Source organism: Scaptodrosophila lebanonensis, unplaced genomic scaffold (genome assembly GCF_003285725.1).
Source record: "Scaptodrosophila lebanonensis strain 11010-0011.00,11010-0021.00 unplaced genomic scaffold, SlebRS2 tig00000001-arrow-pilon, whole genome shotgun sequence".
NCBI classification, from domain to species: Eukaryota; Metazoa; Arthropoda; class Insecta; order Diptera; family Drosophilidae; genus Scaptodrosophila; species Scaptodrosophila lebanonensis.
This window is the reverse complement of record NW_022060529.1, coordinates 12,069,101-12,093,427: the sequence shown is the minus strand read 5'-3', so window position 1 is coordinate 12,093,427 and position 24,327 is coordinate 12,069,101. Positions and strand designations below refer to the sequence as shown.

The 24,327-nt window shown below is 41.2% G+C and overlaps 1 protein-coding gene across 2 annotated transcripts in view; it reads right to left on the bottom strand.

Moving 5' to 3' along the window:
- LOC115620036 (epidermal growth factor receptor) overlaps positions 1-24,327 on the bottom strand; it is a 47,899-nt gene that overhangs the window by 6,138 nt on the left and 17,434 nt on the right. The window contains exon 1 of one of the 2 annotated variants that reach the window (XM_030513150.1): positions 10,878-12,049. The exons of the other annotated variant lie outside the window; for it this stretch is intronic. Within the exon in view, the coding sequence (XP_030369010.1) occupies positions 10,878-11,163 (286 nt within the window). The 5' untranslated portion in view covers positions 11,164-12,049. Of the gene's footprint in view, positions 1-10,877; positions 12,050-24,327 lie in introns of those variants that run through there. 2 annotated transcript variants of the gene reach the window in all.

Below are 24,327 nucleotides of genomic sequence, written 5' to 3'. Positions count from 1 at the left end.
CTCTCTCCGTGTATTATAAAATCTAAGAAATGTATACACACAACAACAATGTTACAATAACAAGTGGGCGCAGCAATTTTCAGTTGGCGTTTCCAATAATTAGCGACCCACGCAGACAGACTGAGACTCAGACGCTTGCTGTTATCATTAGTCAGCGACCTGTTTTAGCTGGCGAAGGAAGGTTTGTGGTTGTTGTTTTTGTTGTTGATGTTGATGTTGTTTTTCAGACAAGAGCGCACATCTTTATTGATTTGCATGGCTCGTAGATACAGCTACGAATATACATACAAGTATATGCGAGTATACATGTTTGATGATATTCTTTGAAAGGGCCATGTGGGTTTTCGTTAGCTGCAGCAGCCGCTGCTTGGAGCTGCGTGTGGGCCGCAAAAGTGTGCCATATGTCGGGGCAGACAAAGACACAATGAACAACACCCACCTGGACAGGCTAAGCTACGTGGCGTGCCACGTTGGCGTTGTTAAAAACTCACCCACCCGATTGTCAGCTAATTATCAAGAGTCCAACACATAAATTTATAAAATGTTTATCGATTTCATTTCGTGGAAATAAACAGCAAAAATAATTATGGAAAAAATGGTGTGTAGGGAAATATTTTTGTCGCCAATAAATGCGCTGGGAAGCAAAAGTTAAATACCTGCAGATATGCAGCATTCCAGCAAAAGCAAATAACTCGCTAACGACAACAGCAATAACAACAACAACATCGAAAACAGCCAGAGGTGAAGCAAAACAGTCGGGACGGAAAAAAGGCGCTCGCTGGACATTGATCAAAAGAAGTTGGCGACTGTAGTGCAAAAATTTTCGTACAAATTCTTTGGCATTGTTTTTTGTATGCGAAGAAGAAGATTTGAGCGGACGACAACGTTCTTAATGATAATGATGTTGATGTTGATGATGATGATGGCACGACGTGCACAATTCTGCCGCTGGGATGCTGCAAAGGCTGACCAACGAAGCGACCCGCTCACCTCTTTCATTTCTCATACAGAGCCAACGTTCGAGCCGAGCACGAACGAACCCTTCTCAAGTGAGTTTTATGGACGGCAGCTCTGGCTTTATCGCGCACAATTTATCAGGCTGTGTTCTTCATGTTTTGCCTGAAACTTAAGCCACGACCAAATGCCGCTTCGACTGCTGTGCTGGCCTGCAGAGTTTCTTGTGAAATGCGCGAGGCATATGCGATTTTTCTTTTACTTATAGACAGCGGTAATGCCAAGACACGCCCGCGTTTCTGTGGCGCTGCTCCTTTATTTTCGTTCTTTTTATATACATACGAGCATATCTTTATAGTTTTGTTTTTTCCGTTTTCTCGCTCTGCTGTGCTGTGCTGTGCTCAGAAAAAGGCTAATTTGTAATCCTTAGGCTAAGTGTGGGGACGCTAATGAGTGATGCGCAGTAAGCTTTCGAGTGGCATAGCGGACGGCGGACGGCGAACAACGACCAGCGAACAACGAACGACGAACGACGAACGACGAGCGAACAAATCAAAGTCATAATTCATGATGTGCTCATTAAAACAAAAGACTTAGGCAACGAACTTTGCCATCAAGATAGAAGCTGCCTCACAGTCTCACTCAGCTCCGTATTTAATTATCGATTGTGCATTGCAATCAACACGACACTATAATAGTGCCAACTCCTGCCACCCCCTCGTAGCCCCCTTTCCTCATCTTCCATCCATCCAACATCCAATGCTGTTCACCGCTCGTCAGCACACAACGGGCTGATTAATAGCCAACCGCATTCCAAACGCTTTGCGCTTTGCTGACTTTCTAAATATTGTTTTTCTTCTTTACCATTCCTTACCCTCACCCCCCTAACCCCACACCCAGCGCCACTGCTGCTGCGCCCAATGCCGCTACCACTTCTACCTTGCCCAGCTATGTACAACTCTGTCTGATTGTCTGTCTGTCTGTTGCTATGTTGACTGTTTATTCCTCTCTATACATATACATATATATTTATTTATTTGGTGAAAAGGCCAACAATAGAAAGCCGCATCGAGCATCGAGCAACGCATTCTCGCATGCTCTTGTGGCAAGCTGCATAATCGATTTGAATGCTGCGGCTAACATCAGGCCCTGCCTAGCTACACTTGAAAGAAAATGCTAGTGAGATGCGAGGATCCAAGAATAGTCCAAGAATAGGCCCACCTTAAGTTGGAAAAGTATAATTATATAGACAACACCGGCTTTCCCTATAACTTTGATGCTCTGCTATCACAAATTAATGCCAACTTGTTCAAGCTGAACAATTTTAATCGAAAAATCGAGGGTATTAGATAATCCGAAGCCGCTCTGTTCGATTTATAAAAACAGCCCATCAGCCAGCGTTGCAGAGTCACTATTTTTAGTATTTGAATCTTCATCATATTATTTCGACAGTTGTGTCCGAGTATTCAATAATTAGTTAACGAAATAGCTTGGGTTAATATTTCCATAAAGCATAAAGAGCGAATTGAAAATAATTTGCTTTCGATAATAACATCATAAAACTCTCAGTGTATGATGGTATAGTTCAAGCAGTCGCTCATTACGTAGCCGCCACAGACCCTTCCTTCCAAGACCCTCCTCACTCAAGCAACGTAGTTCTTTTCTTTTTTTTTCTTTTTTTGGTTCTTGCGCTGCAGGCCACAAGCGAGCCAAAGAGCCGAAAGAGACAGTCAAGTCGACTCGCTCAGCCGGTTCTGCGCATTTAACAGTTTTTTGTTTGCCTCTTGCGCTCACGCTTGTCTCTCTGTGTGTGTGTGTGTGTGTGTGTGTGTGTGCGCATGTATGTGTATTTTCATTTCGTGGAAAAGATTTTTAACTCATGCCCAAAACCCAGACCCAAACTGAAACACAGGCAGACCATCTGGATAGCTCCGCTTGCTCTTACGCTGCTGGCGGTTTTATCGTTGATTTTGTACCAACATTGTTGTTGGTGTTGTTGTTATTCGTGTTGTGCTGTTGTTGTATGACCGTCGTGCATGTATCGGTTTTCAACTGTTGTACCCTCTTGTTGCTGCCTCTTGCTGGAGGCTGGCAGCGGCATCATCATCATCATCAACAACATCATGAGCATAGATTTTGTTGTAAAATAACAAAAGATTTAAAAGGGCATTAAGCATGCTTTGTTTTTTCTACAGATTTTTGTTGTTCGATACTGGACTTCTTATTATTCCCCTTCTTCTTCTTCTCCTTCCTCTTAACGTTGTCGTCTGGCCAAACAAATAGACAAATGTGTAGCTGAGCAGACCAGCCCAAAAAAAATATAAATAAATAAACAAAAAGGAGGCAATTCTATCAAATTAAAAGCGCTGGCCACTTCGGAATGCCGTTGTAGCTGCTGGCGCTTTACTTTTGCTATAGTCGTTGTTGTTCTTGGTGTTGGTGCTGTTGTTGTTGTTGTTGTAGTGGCGATGATGACGCTAAGCTGAATTCGAATTCGTTGGGCGCGCAACAAGTACATTGATCTTTGATCAGTTGAGAGGCGATGCCAGACGGAGCATTGTTGTTGCCAGCCATAAGCCACAGCCAGCTCCAAAGCCCAAGTCAAGGCGGCAGCTTGGAGAAAGTCAGCCAAGTGCTACTCGTAAATGTATGTATGTACATGCATGTAGATGTACATATGTACCAATGTATGTATGCAGATGAATGCAGGCATGTTTTGTTAGCCCAACCCCAACCCCAACCCCCTGCTCTGCCACAGCTGCCTCGCTTGGCGCTCTCTGTTTGTTTGCACAAGGTGTTGTAGATTAGCGTTGCCACACGCCACAGGTAGCAATGTTGTTGCTGCTGCTGCTGCTGCTGTTGTTGTTGTTATGGCATGGCAATCGGCCGTTGCACATACATAAATAATTCATAACTGTTTTGCGACAATTCAGTCGCGGCACGCGCCTCTGCAGGCGCACGGCACACAACACACACACACACACTTCCCAACTACAAGTATTCACATTCATTTACAACGAAATTGTGTAAAAGCGCTTAATAAATTCATTTGCGCGGCCATTAAATGGCTGCAGCAGCAACTCATTACAGTTACAGGCACAGGCCCGTCACTGGCCAGTAAATGTTGCTGTTGCTGTTGCTTTTGCTGTTGCAACAACAATTGCAGCTTAGCCGACGCAGCTTACGTGCGCGGATTTTGTGATTTTGCAGAATGCTGCTGCTGGCTAAGCAACTTTCTTTGCCATGGCTCGAGCACTCAGCTTGTCTACACTGGGCCGATGCCCGTTCTTTGGTCAAAAGGGCGCCCTTGCGCCCGTCGCCATAAAACTATCACGCAAGTCTCTGCAATCTCGCTGAGAGGCTTACAGTATTGGTTGAGGTTACGAGAATTAGTTGGAAGAGAACTTTCTAAAGCAATAATATCTTTATGTTTAATTCTCTTTATAATATACTATAATCCACTGTTGTAGAGTACACGACTGACTAGCGTTAGTTTGGAGTAGGAGAAGGCTGCTCTCCTTAAAAGAAAGATCATAGATCCTACTATATACTACTATATATACTACATAGATCCTACTATATGTGCAGTGCCTTTCCTTCTCTCCTCACAAATTATAAAAAAACAATATCCACATAATACTGTTACTGTAATTTAAGTTAATTTATTGGTAAATAGTTTCTAATTTCTGCTGCAAACTTTATTCCGAGTCTACTGTCCTGTGTATGGCGAATACTTTTATAGTTTTCATAGTTGTTTTAACTTGCCTTTTGCCTCAAAAGTTTTCCGGCTTAAGTGAAATACTTATTTAAATAAATATGTATTACAAATAAGTATCACATTTTAGCAATATTCAACATGATTCGAATCTTTGCGTAGTTGACGCTTCACATATTAGAAATGTTGTTTTTTTCAAACACAGCTGCTTGAAGCCCCTCTAATATGTATATAAAAGCTGCCTTTCGAAACCTACTTTGATAAATCGAAGCAATTGAAATAGCTGCTGGTTGCATTTAGGCAATTTCCACTGTTCATGTCGTGCCTTATGCACAAAAAGTTAAAAAAAAAAGAAGAAAAACAATGCGCAGCGAAACAAATTCTTCGCTGAAAACGCTGCAAGCGCATCTTCAACTCACGAACCAACAAAGCACCGACAATGGCCAACAACAACAGCAACAACAATTAAGTGAAGGCAACAGAGCACATAAACATACATAACTAAGTAGTATGTAGAATGCATGCAGCAGCCATTGGCATCGTCATCGCCATCGCCAACAGAGTCGCAACCATTTCGTGTTCGATGTACGTTCATTTAGTTTGAACAACAATTGGTTGCTGCTGCTGCTGCTGCTGCTCAGGTCGTGCCTCACGACAGCAACACAACAAAAACAAAAACAACAACGGCAACTGGTAATAAGTTGGATTAGATAAGCAATGCCGCCTGCTCCTGCCCGCTTGCTGTTTGCTGACCAGGCTATGTGCAAAGTCCAAAACATGCCCTTTTTGCCGAATGGCCGCCACAGCCCACAGCCAGCACCCAACAGAGCTCTGAGTGTTTAATGAGTACGCCCTGGCGCCATTTTTGGTTCGCTGTGGAACGCAAAAGCCAGGCATAAGCGACTGGCTTTAAGCATTTCGTGTCTATTTTTAGGCATAGAACGGCAAACAAAGCGTAGATCGCACACCGTACAACAGCAACAACAACAACAGCAACGTCAACAGCGAGAACAACAAATCGTAGGTTGATTGCGCGGAAGCTGCAGCTCTGAGCTCTCAGATCTAAGTTTCGAAATTGAACGCCCACAGGCCAGCAACAAAAGCAGCAGCAGCAGCAGCCAGAGCTTAGAAAGCCCAGCCCCAGACAGCATGCAGTTACACACAAACACACACACACACACAAACATACACGAATATATACAAATGCTTGCAGAATTGTGCAGTTTTAATAACTTGACGAACATTGGCAAAACCTGACACCTAAAGTTCAGGCCAACATTATAAAGGCAGCAGCAGTTGCAAAGAAAAAGTGTCGTAAAGTAACAAAAAAATATATCTGTATGTGTATGTATGTATAACTATATATATATGTGTGTGTGTGTGTGCGTGTGCTAGTGTTTAAAAACAATCAAGCTAAACAACTATAGCCATAAAGCAGTCAGTCAGCCAGCCAGCCAGCCGGGTACGTTTGTCTTTAGCAGCAACAACAAGCACGCATGGGCGCAGCTTCTCTCTCCCTCTCTCTCAACACACTCACCCCTCCTTATCACTCTCTCGATCTCTCGCTCTCTCTGTCTGTCACTCTCACGATATTTGTACTTAACTGTGTGTGCTTGCTAGTTTTAGAAAACCAGTATTTTAATATCGTATGCATGTTGTTGCTGAAAGTAAATGCAGCATTACAACAACAACAACATACATACATATACTATGTAGAAGTGGCAGCAAAGACAACAACAACAACCATTTGAGGTTTTAAAGTTCAACTGCAGCTCAAAGTTGCAATCGCAAATTGCAGTTTTTCTCCGAATATCGAGACTTAGTCCGAACCTACAAATGCATATTGATTAATTTCCCAGAAATTAACTTAAAATGATATGCAAACAACGCTATAAAAATGGACAGTATAGTACAAGCCCAATCACACAGGCATACATACAAGCACACACACACACACACAGACATAGCGTATAGCCACAGCGCGTGCCTGACGCTGTAATTAGCCAGCCAGCCAAGCTTACAACATTTTGTGTGGCTCGGGATGCTGGGGCTCGATGGCTGCGTGCCTGACGGTTTGGCCAATCGGCCACCGCTGTAAAGCGCACTATGGAATGTGGTTTTTCAAGCGCTGGCACGCACACAGACACACTCACACACACACACTTGTCGACGTAGAAGCCCATAGGCATGCATATATGTATACATAAAAAGTTGAGAATCTCAGATGTAAACATTTGCAGCGCCTTAAATCATCCAAGTCTAGCATTAAACATTTAAAACCAACAAAATGATGAGTAACCAAACATGTATGGAGAATAGTTAAATGGCTGTCTAAATTAATTATTTTAATTTAATTAGCGTGAAGTGCTAGGACCTCTGGCTATATACGTTCAAATCTTGTTATTAAAAGTAGCAGCACAGTCCCAGCAAGACTGGTTAATTAAATACGTATGAGGTAATTCACATTAGAAGCTTAAATAATCTCTCAGATCTTACTATATTATTATAGCATTAATATATTGGAAAGATTATTTCAATGTGGGTCAACCAGGACATGTCCATATTAGATCTTATGTTATACGATTTATGTAATGGGGATTGGATGAGTTTGTTGAATAATCTATAATTCCATTTCCTTTCGTCAAATAAACAGTTCCAGCAATCACAAGATTGCTTAAAATACTTAAAAAAATGAATGCAACTATTATTATTTTCAGCAACCAACTACAAGTTTATACGAGACCTGAATATTCAATAAGCTCCGCGTTAGATAATGGTTGCAATTCAAATATCACTTTGAAAATGAAGAAAAGAAACTTAAAAATAAACAAAATTAATTCTGCGACCAATAATTTAATTTCTTTATCAAATAATTATCCTGTGAGCAAGCTTTTGTACAATTATTTCGTCGATATTCTGTCTTAACAAATATTTCGACTGCAGTTCAACGGAAAAATACAACAAAACTATACGTTGAAAAGCAATTCATTATTTCAAGATAATTTGCATTGTAAAGAGGAGAACAGCTGCGTCAATAATAAACACGAACAATTCTCGGATATATTAAAATATTTATTCGTAGACATTTAGCGCGCCATTTGCCCGCAGCTGTGCTTGTTTACTGGCACCCCATTACAGAGCCCAAACAAGGTGGGAAACCCTTCGCAAAGAAGTGGCATAAGTCGGGAAGTATGTTCATATATGTATATATATGTATATATGCCAATAATAGGAATAACTATTTAATGTCGTGCTTGTGGGAAATGAAAATGTGCTTGCCAATTGCCGCAAAGTTTCCCAATAGAAAAGGCATGTAGGGGAGCTCTTATCTAGTGATATCCGGTACAGGAAATTTTATAGCTACCAAGTATTTTATGCAATTTGCCTAGCAGAGTTTCGTTGCTATTTAAATATTTGCACAATTGTGCGCGCTGGCATATTTATTAATTTTTTCAGTGGACAAAAAGCGGTTGGTTTGGGGGCGGAGGAGGAGGGGGAGTTGCCTCACAAGATCACTGAATATCGACAACGAGTGAATGGAGAAACGCGGGAATGAGGCTGGCAAACAAAACCTTTTATTTACGCGCAAACACAAATATTTGCACAATAATACTGTGCGACCACATGCGCACAAGCACAAACACAAGATTGTACCAATATTAATTTATATTGCTTCTCCTACATACATACTTGTACATACTTACAAATATCTGCAAACATTTATATATACTATATGTATGCATATTCTCATTAATTTAGCGCTTTTCGGCGACCGCTAAGCAAATACATATGTGTTCAGACATATACTATAGTATGATACTGATATTTGCAATTCAGCGTCGCCATTTTAACTGGAAATTGTGTCGACAACAGGGCACTTGTTGTTGTTGCTATTATAGTATTGTTGTTGCGCTGACCACTGGCACGTAAAATGAAATGAAAACAAAGAACCAGAAATGCATCCGAGTCTACGAAACAAACCAAATGCTCACAGCTCGCAAGTGGTTTGCTGACAAAGAGAAAAGCGCGCAAAAGTAAAAAATAAAAAGAAAGAAAAGAAAACAAATGTACAAATAAAGACCCGTCCAGACCAGACCAGACCAGATTCAGTTGCAAATACATATGCAGATACAGATCCAGATTGAAATATTGTATGTAGCATTAACAATAGCAACAGCGTCAACGCCAACGCCAACGCAGCGTATGAGCAACAAACTGGACAGCCGTTACGAAATCGAATGCGTAGCATAACGAATTCTGAATCTCGTGCCTGTCATGCCCGGGTACGGGTACTTGTAACATCAAGCAGGTCCCAAAGTTTACTTTTATGCCCTGTACACAAGGGTCTATTGGGTGTTGTGCTAAGTACGTAACAGAAGATGCCGAAGGAAGCAACTCCGACATAATACCCCATTCGTATATATATACTTATGTGTATATTTCAGTCAAAATGACTATACAAATCGATCTAGACTTGTCCTTCCCTTCATCCCTGCATGCATCCGCCTAAGTTTCGGAAATAGCATGCATTTACCAAAAAAGTGATGCAGATTCCAATAGTCCCTAGGTGAGGCTTTTTAGTTTGTACACCCTCCAATGCTACAGATATCATCATTACTATCCACAACTTAAACGCTACACAAACTAAGCCTTTCATCTGCTATGCTGTTCGTTTTTTGGGAGAAAGGGTATTGCGCTGTCTGACTTGTTCGATTGTAACAATCTCTCTTGGTTTTATTTGCTCAAGTGCTTAGCTGCCGTTTCGGCTGGCAAGCGGTTGCGTTGCATATCTGAGCGATAGCCCGCGGGTGATAGCTCATGACACATATAGCACCGAGCAGACTACGACCAAGTCAGAGGTGAGGCCGGCCGGGCCGTCTCGGCCAGGTATACATAAATACATAAATGCAACCTGCCAGAGTCCAAAATAAGAGCATTATCAAAGCAAGCAACCATATATTCACGGTGCAGTCAAACCAAATACAAGAACAACAAAAAACAAAGCAAACACACGTACGTCACCAACGATAAGATAAAGTTTGTGCAGCTATAGCCAACACAGTAGACATTGCTCGCAAGGAACTGCCACAATGGAAGCCCAACTTTCGCATAGCAAGGTGAAGGGATAAAGAAAAGTTTTGAAACATTTGATCGGGTGGAAGATTATAGCATTAAGTTATTTGTAATTTAATAAATCTTTACGCGTCTAAAATTTTATGATTGTAATCGTAATTTGCATAACAAAGGCATACAAGCCCTATATAATTTGCTTAACTAATGAATGAGTTGGCTCTATGCAGAGCTGCCACTAAATGTGTTGCTTAAGTTAAAGTTATGCTAGAGTTCTGTCATCAAACGACTTTATGGTGTGTTTTAATGGGAATAGATTTCCATTTAAAAAAAATCGATTCAAATCGATTTCAATTTGGATTACTAGTCACCAACAAAACTTCGGTGGAAATACACATTCTCAAATTATTTAAAGGAAGTTCCTAACTGATATTTTTTACTATAAATCAACACAACCCCTATCGAGCCATCCATTTATCTATTCATTTATGCAATATTCTATACAGATATCCATTGACTTTAGTTAGAAACACACTATTTGAACAAATACATAAATAAATAATAAAGCAAAAATATATATATTTTGAATTGGCCAATTTGTTTTTAATTTTAAATGTATTTGTCGATTTCCTCTCCCATCACTATATTTTTTATCTGTCATATGATTTCAAAATGCATGGGAACCACCTGGTTTTGCATCACTTGTAGGTTGAAAATGGTGACCACGGATGCAGTTTTCTAATGAAAAATTATATAATGTGGAAACTGTATAGTTCCAAAGGTATAGCCATGTTGGAATAGTAGGGCTAGTGAGGTTCCCTCCCTTCAATTTCTACTGTAGCCAGTGCCACACAAATACACATACGAGTATGTAGTTAGATATGTGGCTTTGCTATATGTGTGGTATTTGGTTTGAAATTGTTGTTTTGGGTAAACGTCTTGGCTGTGCGCAGGTAAAGGTAAGTGCCATGCTCACGATAATGAATATGATTATGATATATGGGCACGCAAATCTACATAAACACATGCTCCATCACGCGATACCCTTAGTAATAGTTATAGCCTTTGCCTAGTGGAGTGAAGTGAAGTGACGAAGAGCGATGGTACTGGCCATGAAGATTATGAGAGAAACACTTACTCTTGCCCCTCACGAACTCCGTGTGCTTATCCTCGTTGGCTGCTCCTTGTGCAGTGATAAGGGGCGGGTTGTTCCTGACAGCCGAGGTTCGTTGCCTGTGGCCGGTATTCCGATAGAAATATCTTTCGTTATCCTGATGACGTTTGCCGCCGCCGCCGCCGCCATTTTGGCGCGCATAACGGTCCCGTTGCGCCGTGGCGGGCCAAACACATATGCAGTGGGCCAAAAGCAGGAGTAGCAGGGAAAGGCACTGGCCCCGCCTTTGGGCCAATTTGAAGGTGTGCATGTTGTGTGTGTGTGTGGGTGTGTGTGAATGTGTGGGTTGTTTTGTATTTTTATTTTTCTTTTGCTTCAGTGTTGGGAGGCAGTTTGGCTGAAGCGGCCTTCAGCGTCTGCGACTCATAGCCGGACACAGTCGCACACACAAGGCGCGCATGCGCTTGGAATTTTGGAGAGATCAACCAAATAGGTTGATGTTCAGTGACGTCATGTGTAAGACGTGATTTACGATAACACTTTTCGAATTTTGCACAGAATGTTGATTATGATTTTTTTGTTGTTGTTGAATAATTGGACTCTTTTACGGCTGTGCGTGTTGTTGCCTTTGGTTATTATTATTATGAATATTATGTGCTTGTTGTTGTCGTTGCAATTTGCAAACGTGTTGGTGTGTGTGTGTGTGTGTGAGAGTGTGTTGGAACCAGTTTCACATTACGGCCAGTTTGTCAGACACAACAACAACGAAGGCTTTGACTTGAGCTTTAGCTGCTGCTTATAAGCACTTTTTTATTTGTATTTTTTGTTTTTAGTTGCGAATTTGACCGTTGCGCAGTTTTGAGGTTAGGGCGCGCTGGCGCAGCACTACATTAGCGCATTTGTTATTATTGCCATCTTCGAGGCACACACACACACATACTCGTATATGTATGTATATATGTAAGTATGTAAGATGCCCTTGTTTGCTTTTGTTAACTTATGATCGCTTTGGACCTCCAATTAGCAATGAAACCTCAAAATAATCGACACTTGTTTTAACAGCCATATGCTAAATACTCGCACGCTGCGATTTACTTCTTCTCTTCTCTCTTCTCTCCTCTTTGCGTAGTGGAGAAAGGGGAGGGTGTGGGGGCAACTCTGGTTCTATTAACACAATATTATTGGCAATGTTTGCACGAACGAACGAACGAACGAACGAATCGAAACGAATCGAATCGAGATTTGCGCACTGAGGACAAAAATCGGGGTACGAGTTACGAGTTACGAATCGCGTCTGCGCAGCCTAACGTTGTGTTCGAAACTGAAGCCGGAGAGCCAGCAATGCACAGAAAAGCATGCTCGAAGCAAGATGAAAGAAAATGAATACAAAACCAAACCAAACTAAACGAAACGAAACGAAATCGCCTCAACGCGCTCACCAACACAACAACTCACGGCGACTCGTTAGGCACAATGGAGAGCGAACAAGTCAAGAATACAGGTAAATGGTAAAAGGCGAGCGGAGCGGCAATCTCAAGCGCAGATCAGGCTAAACAAAACTAAAGCAATGCAAAGAAATGTCGTCGTAGTCGTTGCCGTCGCCGTCGCCGTCATCGTCATTGTTGTTGTCAGTAGGTTGCAGGCTGCAGGCTGTAGGGAGTGCAGCTGCACAATGGGCTAAAAACACAATAGCAATAACAACAACAACACATGCACACACACACACACACACACAGGCACTCGCATACACACATTGACAGACAGGCAGGCGCACACAGGTAAATGCGTCCAAAACCGTTTTATAAAGTCAGCGTAATATGAAACTTTGAAAAAGTGCGACCGTCTTTTGATTGCAGCAAATACCCTACACAACCAGCCAAATAACAAATCAAAGCAAATACAATCATCTGAGCAAACTCATAAGCTTAATCGATAAATTTTAAGAACTTAGGAATCTTTACACAGTTAGTTATAATGCAATGAAAAATAATTCAAGTAGTTCAAAGTATACATTTTATGTTTTGTTTATTTCTTTAGGCAGATCCACTTTAGCTGTCCGATTTCTACTTTGTGTACTTCGACGATGCTATAACTATTTATCAATTTTTTAATTGAAATACAATTTGCTTGTGAAAATCTAAGTGTTTTGATTTCTTAAAGCCTTTTCGTAAAGTATGTTTTTCATTCTTATATTGTCATTTTTATGTTCTTAAGTATTTTAATAATAACAGTTAATAAATCTTTTCTCTTTGAGGTAAATATTTGTTTCGTTATCGTACTTAAATGTAAACTTTGTAAACTTGTAAAGAGTTTCCTTTGATTTTAAATGATTATTTTGCTTCTATTAAGTCCTTCATATTTACAGTATTGGCTATAAAACTATTTATTAGTCACCCAATGCATTACTAAGCATATTTAAATTGCTCTTTAAAGGACTTATGTTATTCTGGGCATTGCAGCGCATCGGTGGTTCGGACAAATCACCTGAATATACCAAATTTTAAAAATTATTTTTTTCTTCTCATTTCGTTTTTTGCGGCGAATTCGAAATTCGAATGGTTGCTGCTCAGGTAAGAAATGAGCGATCTGCCGCTCTCTCGCACTCAACTGTTGCGCTCTCTCACCTGTGAGCGTACGTGAGCGGCTACATGTGTGTGTGTGTGTGTTGCTGTTTACTGGTGGTGGTGTCGTATAGGCAGAGCCGCCTTATAAGCACAAAACTTCGCCGCAGCTTGCTTGGCTTGTCTTGCCTTTGAATTTGCATGTGTCTGTGTCTGTGGCAGTGTGTATGTGTGTGTGTGTGCGTGTTTGCTGGAGCCTGCGTGGGCAACACGCGTTGGCTCTGCTTTGGCAACAGATTTTCAAATGTTGTCAACGATTTTTGTTTTTCTTCTTCTTCTCTTGCTTTACTAGGCCTCAGCGAAGACTTCTATAGAAGCGCTATGTCTGCGTCTGTGGCTGCTTCGAGGCTAAATCTTCACCTGTTCGACCCACAAGAAATCGGGGTTTTTACGCCTGCGCCATGTGCCTGGCAGGAGGACATCACCATCATCGCACAGAGCCAGGTAGAAGCAATACACCACACTCTCACATCCTATATTTATGGCTTGACCTTTTCTTGCTAATAAAACAAGAGTTCTGTAGCGATTGCATAGACAAAAGCGCAACCAACTGCCAGCCTGCCAACTGTTTGCGACCCATGGTGCAGCTCAAGAGGCGTTGCATTGTCTCGCACAGCTCGACTTTGTCTGTCTGTCTGTCTGTGTGCAGCGCTTTGTTTTAGAGCATGAAAATACATTTAAATTGAAAATTGTTTTTAATTTGTAACACATAAAGTCAGGGCCTAGGAAGATGCAGACTGCAGTCTTCAGCGCCATCGCGAGTCGACTTCTTTAAGCTCGTCTCGATTTGAAACTGATTAGTACACTCAGAAAAAAATATTGCCCAAAATCGGTCCCCAAACTCTGACGTGGTTCCCTGGACCTCATATTTGTTTCTTCTTGTTTAATCCGATGCCAATTTTTTAGTTATCTTGCGGATTTTGAAAAACCATTTTTTAATTGGGAAAACATATGTACATTTAAATAAATGGACATAGAAAATGTATTTTTTTAGAGTGTAGATTTGCCTGTTGCTCTTTTTTGATAGCTTGGCCAACACGTAAGATCCACAGCTTCATATCTAAAGCGTTTTCTTTTCATTTCGCTTGAAATTGATGTCTGTAATCAAACATATTAATAGCTGTCTATGCATGCAGCAGACGCAGACCTCAATCAAAAGGTCGTGTCGCGTTGCCAAGACAGCCCAGCCCGTACAAAATCATCTGTCAAAATCGGGGAACATCTAACTGACAACAACAACAAGAAGAGCAGCAGCAACGCCACTTCACAATGCTCTCCACTCCACTACTACTATAGATGCCATGCAACGCCACAGCGAGATGAAGAAGAAAGAAATGATGAAAAAAAAAAATGAAATAAGCAGCACGCCAGGTAAACGGCGAAGGTGTAAGAAACCGAATCTCGACACAAAGATATTTGATGAAGCGTATAAAATGCCATATGAAGTGAAATTCATGCTTCATATATTCTCAGTCGATCCTCTGCCTTTCCCAGGGTAACAGAGAGTGCCATTACCTTTTTCATTTTTATTTCACTTGATTTTTTCTGTTCCAAAGAAAGCCTGCGAGCGTTAAGAACCTTGGCCATGACAACCTGTAGTTTCGACCCTTGAGACAGGCTATGCAGACTCCTGCTCTGCGCTTGCTTGCCGTGCAGGTTGTGCACGGCTTGTCGAAATCATCGAACATTGCGAGATGACTTTGCTGCCTGTCAAAGGCAGCTGAGGCGTTACTCTCGAGTACCACGCAGATTAACAGTAACAAAAGATCAGCTCATGGGCGCTCAAGTGGTTGGCATTCAAGTGAAGTGGCTGTGCGATCCTAAGCTGCACCTTCTATCCAGCTGTTGCACCACACAGCTCATCCAAATCTTCACAATGCAGAGGCCCAGCACGGCGGCTCAAAACAGAAAGTGTGAGCCATTTTGCACGCTGACGCTATCCGTGGTCTTTTGTTTTAGTTTGCGGGCACGTCTGGCGCCAAGGTGGAAGCAATGCGGCATCAGAATTGACAACAACAACAACAGCAGCAACTCTGCATCCAAATATATAATGACCAACTGTATTTAGTCATACATGCCAACCAGAAATAGCTGCCAAAAGAGCGCACGTTGCACTTTAAAAAATAAGTTTAAAATAAACGAAATTTATAAACTTTTAGCACGTGCGCGCCGCCAATTTTAACCGAACTCTACCAAGGCCCTGAGCTCCGAATATAATGGGATTGACGTTGCTTAATGTTCTCGCCGACTTCTCCCGGCCCTTAAGAAGACAGCGCGTGCGCGCCTCTAACTAGTGGTTAGGTGTCAATTTCTTAGATCGATCGATCACATGCCTCTCAGTCGCAATCACACACACATACACGTATATCTATATTTAGGTATCTAGGTATAATCACGATAGTTCGCATTCTGACCATTTGTTATTGTGGTGCAAAAGCGGCTTAGAATTAAAGCTAATTGCCGCAAAGCTTAAATGCCTCGAGGTTGCCAACCTACACTGGGCAGCATCAGTATTACAACACCATTATCGTTCTCTCTTCAGTTCGAAGGGCTTTTAGAATATAAAAGATGCATTTTCACATCTAACATAACAAACCTTTCAGCTAGCAAGGCATTTAGCTACAAGTAGATATTAAAAATTTGTAAAACCTAGTGCCACTTTTTTGAAAGGAAACTATCGTTTCATTGGTAGAATTCTTCTGAAGAAATCCGTTTGGATGGACTTAGCTGGATGTCTGAATTTGTTTATGTCTTATTTTCTTTACTGTATTTATAAACTATAACTACTCAAATGTAACGAAACAGAGGACGGCTAGAATTGAACTTCAGATCGTGTATAGTAACATGCTTTTAGGTGTTTTTCATACTTGATCTACTTTATCTAAATAAATCAAAATCACAACTGAATACTAATGCTTCTAAAATGAGACAAATGAGATATCTTCTTATATTGAATGAAAAATCTACTTTTACAGAAGGGTAATTAAGAATTATTAACCTTTTTTTATCCACAAAATTAATCATAAAATTGAAGCATTTCATTTTCTAAATTTATTGAGACTTTGAGAAAAAAAACTATAGTCCGATACGGTTTGAAAAAGAGTCACAAATGTACTTTATATTTATATGAATGTTGGGAATTTTGTTCTTGAAACAACTACTGATACCCACCTCACTTCATTATAGAAGGAAAAGATTAATGGTTAATCATCGAGTCTTCAAACACTGAGAGTATGGCAGCTGCTGAGAAAATGACTTTAAATCTGCATTTGGGAATTCATGATAACATTCGTTGCTATACGTTTTTTAGGCTCAACCAGCCTCGATAAGAGATTCAAAGTAAGGAATCTAACTGCTGATCTAACTACCGCTCTATATTTATGATCGCGCAATTTTTCAATAACTAATCATTATCAGTCATATCCATGAATATACTTATGCTATGTAGTGTCCAAATAGGCCATGTTCATTGACAATGATGCGGCGATTTGTGCCGCAAATAGAAAAGCTGTTGATTTGTATGACTTGGCAAAGTGACAAAGAATTTTGAACTGCTAAGGCAACGACTACAGGCTCTGATTTGGCTACAAATTGACAGTTTAGCTAATTGGCACGCTGCGTGCCCTTAAGTGTTGACTCAAGAGGCAGCCGGCGATGCCTTTAACCTCCGCCATGGTTGTATTTCGGTTGTTGTGTGGATATGCAAAGCGAGTCGCACAGCATTTGGGATTGAAAAGGGAAGGCGAGTAAGGCGAATTGTGCGATATATTTTCGTATTTTATTGGTTGTCGTCAACGTCGCTGTTGTTGTTGTTGTTGTCGTTGTTAGTATTGCTGTGCTGTTGCTGTTGCTGCATATGATCACACATACAATATATCGTCGCACGGACTCACGTTCCAGTCAAAGTTAAAGTCGAGACAGCAACGGGCAACGTTCAAAACGTTCAACGATCGCCTTCGCCTTTCCCTTCCCCACTTGTCGTTTTCGTGGTTTCCTCGTCTCGAGCTTAAGCTTCGAATGTTTTTTGTTTTTGTTTTGCTTTTTTGTTGTTGCTGCTGCTGTGTTGTTGTGGGTTTTTTTTAAATGTCTTTGTAAACATAATTGCAACAACTCCAATAACAGATTGTTTGCGCGACTTTAATCGCTTTGTCGTGAAGTGTGAAATATGAGGGGCCTTTGGGGAGCTTTTGACGCTCCCGTCAATTCCTTGGGGGTGCCATCGACTTATTCGAATTTTTTTCTTGACACTGTCCCCCTATCAGACGGCCGCTTAATGCGTTATTTAAAAAAACAACAAATTTTGGCATATTTCCGTATAAATATATGAATATTTCGGCATGTCGGCAACATTGTTGCCAGCAAAATGGCGTGGCAGCAAGAGCAACAACAAAAGCAAAAACAGCAGCAGCTTCAATTAGCGCGTATGTAGATATATACTATATACTTGTACATATATGTACGTATATATAGTGTGTACACATATATGAGAACACGCTTCGATTTGCTAAATTTTATCCAAGCATAAAGCACACGACGCAAAAGTGAATGCCATTCGCCAGATAAGTTTTGGAACGGACGTTTTAGCAACGCACACGTGTGTCTCTGGCAACTCGTGGAGCCACCCCCCCCCCTCCCTTCCCTTTGGCCCGCCTACCAACCTACTATTAGCCATGGAGCATGAAACAAAAGCCAAGCAGAACGCTGCGCGCCTGAATGCATTTGTGATAAAAATGCTGCAAGAATGGCTCGAAGGCCCTTTCAAGCCAGTCTCAGGTCCCAGTCCCAATCCCAGCCACAGTCGCCCAGTCGCCCATTCGGCCAGTCGCCCATCGTCGATTGTCCGTCCCCGGCCAGTCAGCGCTGCTGGATGCGCCAACTTAAGTGAAAGATGTGCACACTAAGATAGCTCATTTTGGATCTTAAGCCTGCCATGTATACATACACTCGAAAAATTGCAGTACCTCTATACAACAACTTCTCACTGAAACGCTTTTCTGTATCGCTTCAATTGGGTCAAGTTTTTTTCAGAAATTCACAATACTTCACTATCCACTTTTCAAAGATAGAATATAAACCAACTTTCTGGGTAGTTGATGAAGACATGTCCGCCTTTACGTTCATTCGTTTGCTTATATGTACGACTGTATGAACAGCCAGAATTTTTAAACTATTACACTTAGGCACAACAAACTTCGTATGAAGATTAGTCAAATCTAAAGGCAGTAAACATTTTATAGCCTAATTATTTTATATAGTTGTCTTGCTACCGAACTGCGGAAAACTTACTTTTAGATGGATAACTTTTTTGTTGATGAAGATATTTTTCTGGTATTTCGAAATTTTGAATAGTACCTGATAATAATATGAAATAATGAATAATGTCTTAACCAATAATTGACATACTTAATACATAAGCAATAAGTAAAACTTAAATAATTGGTTATTTTAAAGATACTTCGGTTTGTATACAAAATATTAAATGTGCATTAAAATGGTGACATTATTGAGAAATATGACAAAGGGGTGTGCAAATTTTTTGCGTATCTGACCAGAATTATTCGCACTGAAGGACTCTTCGCATTTAAGAATTCTCTGAGTGTATGTATGTGGATGGCCGTGGACGTACGTTGCCTTGGCTAATCGGCGGCTATGTAAGTTGGTTGTTAAAGCCGCGTACGTGCGGCGACACAGACAAGAGCTCAACAACGATGATGATGACGCTGACGCTGACGATGCCGACGATGGCGATGGCGAAGACGACGTTCGCGTCGCTGTTGTTGCTGATGTTGACACCAAGCCGACCACAGCCGCATTCCGATATGTAAGGATTCATGCTGCGGCCAAAGCCATAGCCATAGCATAGCCGTAGCTAAAGAAACATGCAGCTAGGCAACTTCTCAGCTCTCGAGAGCAAAGCAAACAGCACGACCGAGCAGAGCAAGGACAGCAGACAGCAGCCATCAGGCACGACCACAATGATACTCCAACATCAGCAACCCACCGATGTTGGTGATGCCGCTGCTGCTTTTGCATTGGCAACAGATTGCAGCTTGGCTGGCAGCATTTTGCGCAAGGTCAATAAATCGCTTGCTAAGGTTACGAGCAGATTAGAAGGCAGAGATGGCATGCAGCTTCAGGTATTTGGCCGAGACAAAGTCTAAAGTTAGCCAATAAGCTGCCTAAGCATGCGCAGTAGTTTTTTTATTTTTATTACCAATACACGTTTAAGAAATCTTGTTAGAATATTAAAGCAAACGCTTACATAAATATTCATTTCAGACAAAGACACATAATTAGATGAAAATTGATGTCGGCATTCCACAGGGCTCGCTTTGTTTCGGAGTTTGTCTGTTTCAAAAGAAACATTATAAAGCCAAATGGCTGTATTATTTGAGATATTTTATTTTTTTTATACATTTGTGCGCTCGCTGCTCTTTCGTTTCGGATCTTATTCTTTTTTCTATGTGCAGCAGCAAATTTTCGAACTTAAACCGGTTTAGCGATGAAAACGACGACAACAGTCGTTGGTTGGCAAAGCTTCAGCAAAATGGAGAGCGAGAGCACACACACACACACACACATTGGTAGCGATGCTCGTTTGGTAACACATACAAACACAAGCTGATCTTATCGCGTAGCTGTGTGTCCGTGTGTATATTTCCGAAGAAAACTTCAGTCATTTATTTTATTAGTGTGCGTGCGCACGATCTCAGCATCCATGCTAATACACACACACACAAACAAAAATACTGGGCTCCATTATTTCCCCTACTCACACACACACACACACACCAGCAGACTGTATGCCAATGCAGCCGCGGAGCAACGCACTCAGCTCCAAACCACTCAGAGTAATGCTCACAAACACTCATGCACTCATCAACCAGATGTGTGCGCAAATATCTTTTGTTTGATTTTGGGAAAGGGAATAAGTGTCATGTGTTTAATAATGTTTACAATAACTTTAGATTCAGCTATTAAATGGCTTTTCTAGCCATAAGTATTAAATAACTACGATATTTCTTTTGGAAAACGTTGAAAATTGGTTTGGTTCAGTCAACTGTTATACAGTACGTCTGTTATACGTTAAAGACTTCTGTCTTGCTTAAGAGCTGGCTGCTATAGCACGCACATACAAATTGCCAAAATGAAATGTATAAGGCACAAATTTCCTTGCCATACCATGTGGTGCGTGTATGCGCTAAGAACATTTTTTAATGTTTAGCAACGACAAGCACCTAAGTAATGTGCGCATAAATAAGGGGTTTTTGAAATAGTTGAGACTCTCACCTTTTAGCCAAGACACCAAACAATAGCCCAACTTAAAATGTATTTGAATGAGAAGGAAATTGTGGCTTTTAAATCAAAAGGGATTTTTAACATGGCGCCGAACTTCAAAAAGGAAATTCAAATGTTAAAATTTTGAATGAAAAACAATATTTTGATAATTTTGATGGAATTCAAATAGATCTGGTTTGAATATCAGAGGGCATTTTTTGAATCAATTATTTATCAGAAGTGAGCAACATTATTTATAATAAATAGCAGGAAATTCTGAATCGCGTTCAACTAAAACAAATCCCAAAAGATTTGTAGCTAATGAGATAGGACATTTGTTGATTATTTCTTGCACAGAAACAGAATACTCTTATTTACCATTTGATTGAAAATATTATAACTGGCACTCCCATCTATCAACTGCTCGCTGGTGTTCCCATTGAATCTGATCATTTCATTGAGAGACTCAACCACAAAAGCCAACCATTGTCTCGACATATTTTGCATGAATTTGTGAAATTTCAATTGAGTAAGCTGGCGTGCTTTTTGCGTGCGATTGTAATGATGATGATAATACAAACGCGTTTGGTATTTTAACAACTTCATTGCTTTGTTCAGTGTGCCACCACACCACATCCCATCGCGCCACGCCACAGCACCCCAGTCCAGCCCAGCTGGTACGAGTTGGCAAATGCTAGGTCTCGTGCGTAGTTTTTTAGGGCTCGGACTGGGGACTACAGGTCGCGCGGTAATTACAATTACGCTGTTGCTGCCCGTGGCTCTTTTGGGCTGCTGCCTTCAGCTTATTGCTGGTGCGTTGGTGTCAGCCAACAAGAGAACGGGCAGCCAGGCGTGAAGTTTTCCGACTTTGTTTTGGCCGAGCTTTGCTTTGTTTTGTTTTATTTTTTGTTTTGTTTGGAGGTTCTCGAACCGATTCGACCGGCACAGCCACAGCCACAAGCAAAGAGGCATGCGCATGCGCAGACACAGATATAGACACAACGGCACAGCGGGTTAACTTTTATTATTTTGCATTGAAAATGAAATGCATGCGTGTCGGTGTCGCCACCACCAGCTGCTTGCCGCATTGTTTGATATCAGTGTGCAACAATTGGTCGACTCTGCAACTGCAACTGCAGTCTATAGCTATTGTACGAGTCTATATGTATGTATCTACTCGCATATATGTATATACTGAGTATATCTGTTGCATTCATACCAGTTCAGAGTTCTTGTTTGCCGCTGCACTCGCCATAAAACACGTCAAGCATAACTTTGGTCGTCTCCACGACAACGCCAGCAATGGCCAAACAAACGCTGGGGACTGCAACCACAACAACAACATCAGCAACAACAACAACAACAACAAGAGCAACTGTGCCACACCGTTGCGTCGTCGTCGTCGTCGTCGTTGGCAGCCGTTACGCTTGCGCTCGCCCGCTGCCTGCAGCTTGCAGCTCGCAGCTCGCAGCAGCCATTATTGCAAAAGCAGCAAACAGCGGCAGCTCTAATTAATTTCCAATGACAACAATGCGAGCTGCGCTTTGTTTTAGCTCTGGTTTTGTGGTTTTTAAATAGTTTTGTAATAAAACAAACAGCTAGTGCCGCTTGTTTTTTAACAATTTCAATAGGAACTCCAAAATAATGAACTCTCCACGCCAATTGGCTTCATTTGGTAAGAGAGTAATACTTCATTCCAAAAAAAAAAGCCAGCGCTACTTTTCATAATTTTGTACTTCCCTCCAATGAATTCGATTTTGTTAGCATTCTACAAGCACGGCTATAATATTGTCACGACTGTGGAAATGTGGGCCACACAGCTGACTAATTGCTCACATACCTTTTAATTATCAAATTAGAATTACATGCCAAGCACAAACAGCTGCAAACTCACCTGTAACGATAGAAAAAAGCGAAAATAGGTAGGTTGAGGTTAGTTAAGTGCATTATTTTTTGAATCATTGCTAAGTTCTAAGCTGTTGTTGTTCACCCATTTGCGTCGGTCCACAACTTGTTTCCACGTCCATTACAAAATGATTTCTCTACCCCCCACCCGCCAGTTGTGCGCTGAATTTACAGTTCCAGCTTAAAGTTTTCCCAGCTGCAGCAACTTGCAACACTTTCGCTTCATTTAAACAGAGCTGAGCCAAGCCGAGCCGAGCCCAGCACAGCCCAGCCCAACCGACCCAATCCCATGGTTAGCGCAGACATCGGCGCTTGGCGCTTAGACTGGGTGTCAGCAATGTCGGCATTCAATTCACACGCTGTGCGTCCAAACGCGAATAATAAAAAATGAAAGAAATACTACAACAACAGCGCATCAAAACAACACAACACAACAAACCAAAACTGAAACTGCACCGCTGCTAAAATACCCTTCACAGTCGCTACATTTCGCAATGCCTCTAAAACTGCATAAAATTAATGACCCCGACCTTGCTGCAGTAAAGACTTGTCACGGAGAATAGGGATGTGCAGTGCAGTAGATGAAATCGAAAAATCACCAACTAACGCTTTTTTGACAGCCTGCATTAATTTGTGTATGTTTCCCCCACCCGACTAGATTGTTTTCCATCGTAGACCCACTTATCGGTGTCAGACTTAAACAACAAACGCATAAAGTCTGATTTAAAGCGCATTAATGATGCCACATGCGACCCAGCTGAGCATTTTCTTCTCTCCCGGTCTTGTCTCGGCGCCCCACTCACTTACTTTGCTCTTCAAGTGCCAAACGACAATTGCTGCACTTGCAGTTACAAAGCCTGCACATTCTGTTGCCGAAGCAAAAACATATGAGAACTCAAAGAGACAAACGAAAGAAGAGGACCACCAAACCACCCATGAGTGCAAACACATGGCAGCGCGTTTGCTAATTGTGGGTTAGCAGTTTTTGTTTCGGATGATGTGCCACTTTCATAGTTTTGTGTCAAGCCAAGAAAAACAAAACATAAACGCCCACAGCACACGCATTAGTGTCGGCTTCGACACAACGAAAGCTTTATGTGATTGAGTGATGAATGATCGTTGAAGATTTAAGCCGCACACTAGAGGGAAGACATTTAAAATGGAACAACAACTTACTGCGCAAGAGAAACTAGTAAACAATACAATATGCAACAGACTTATGCCTAACCAATGCCTAAACTTTAATTCTTTGGTATTTCCATCCAACTTGCAAAATAACATTCCCTATTTTGAAAATAGTTTTTTCATCTCTTTTGCCTCTATTACGCCTAATATTATATTTTTACGTTTCCCGGACACAATATTTTTAAAACATTCGAAAGTTTATGGGCCAAATGTATATAACAGGCAGAAGAAGGCGCGGCAGATCCCATGTTATAGGCACAAATATGATCAATAAGAGAAGACGTCCGTTGCTGTCCGTTCATCTGTTTGTCCATCTGTTCGACTGTATGAACACTGAGAACTTTTGAACTATGAAAGCTAAAGTCACTAAACGTGATGTTATTATAACCTATATATAGTCGCGTTATTTAGTACAGCTGTCATCAAAAGTTTTCTTTGTTTATCAAGATATTAAAGAAAAATGTTCATTAGTAAATAGGAATTTT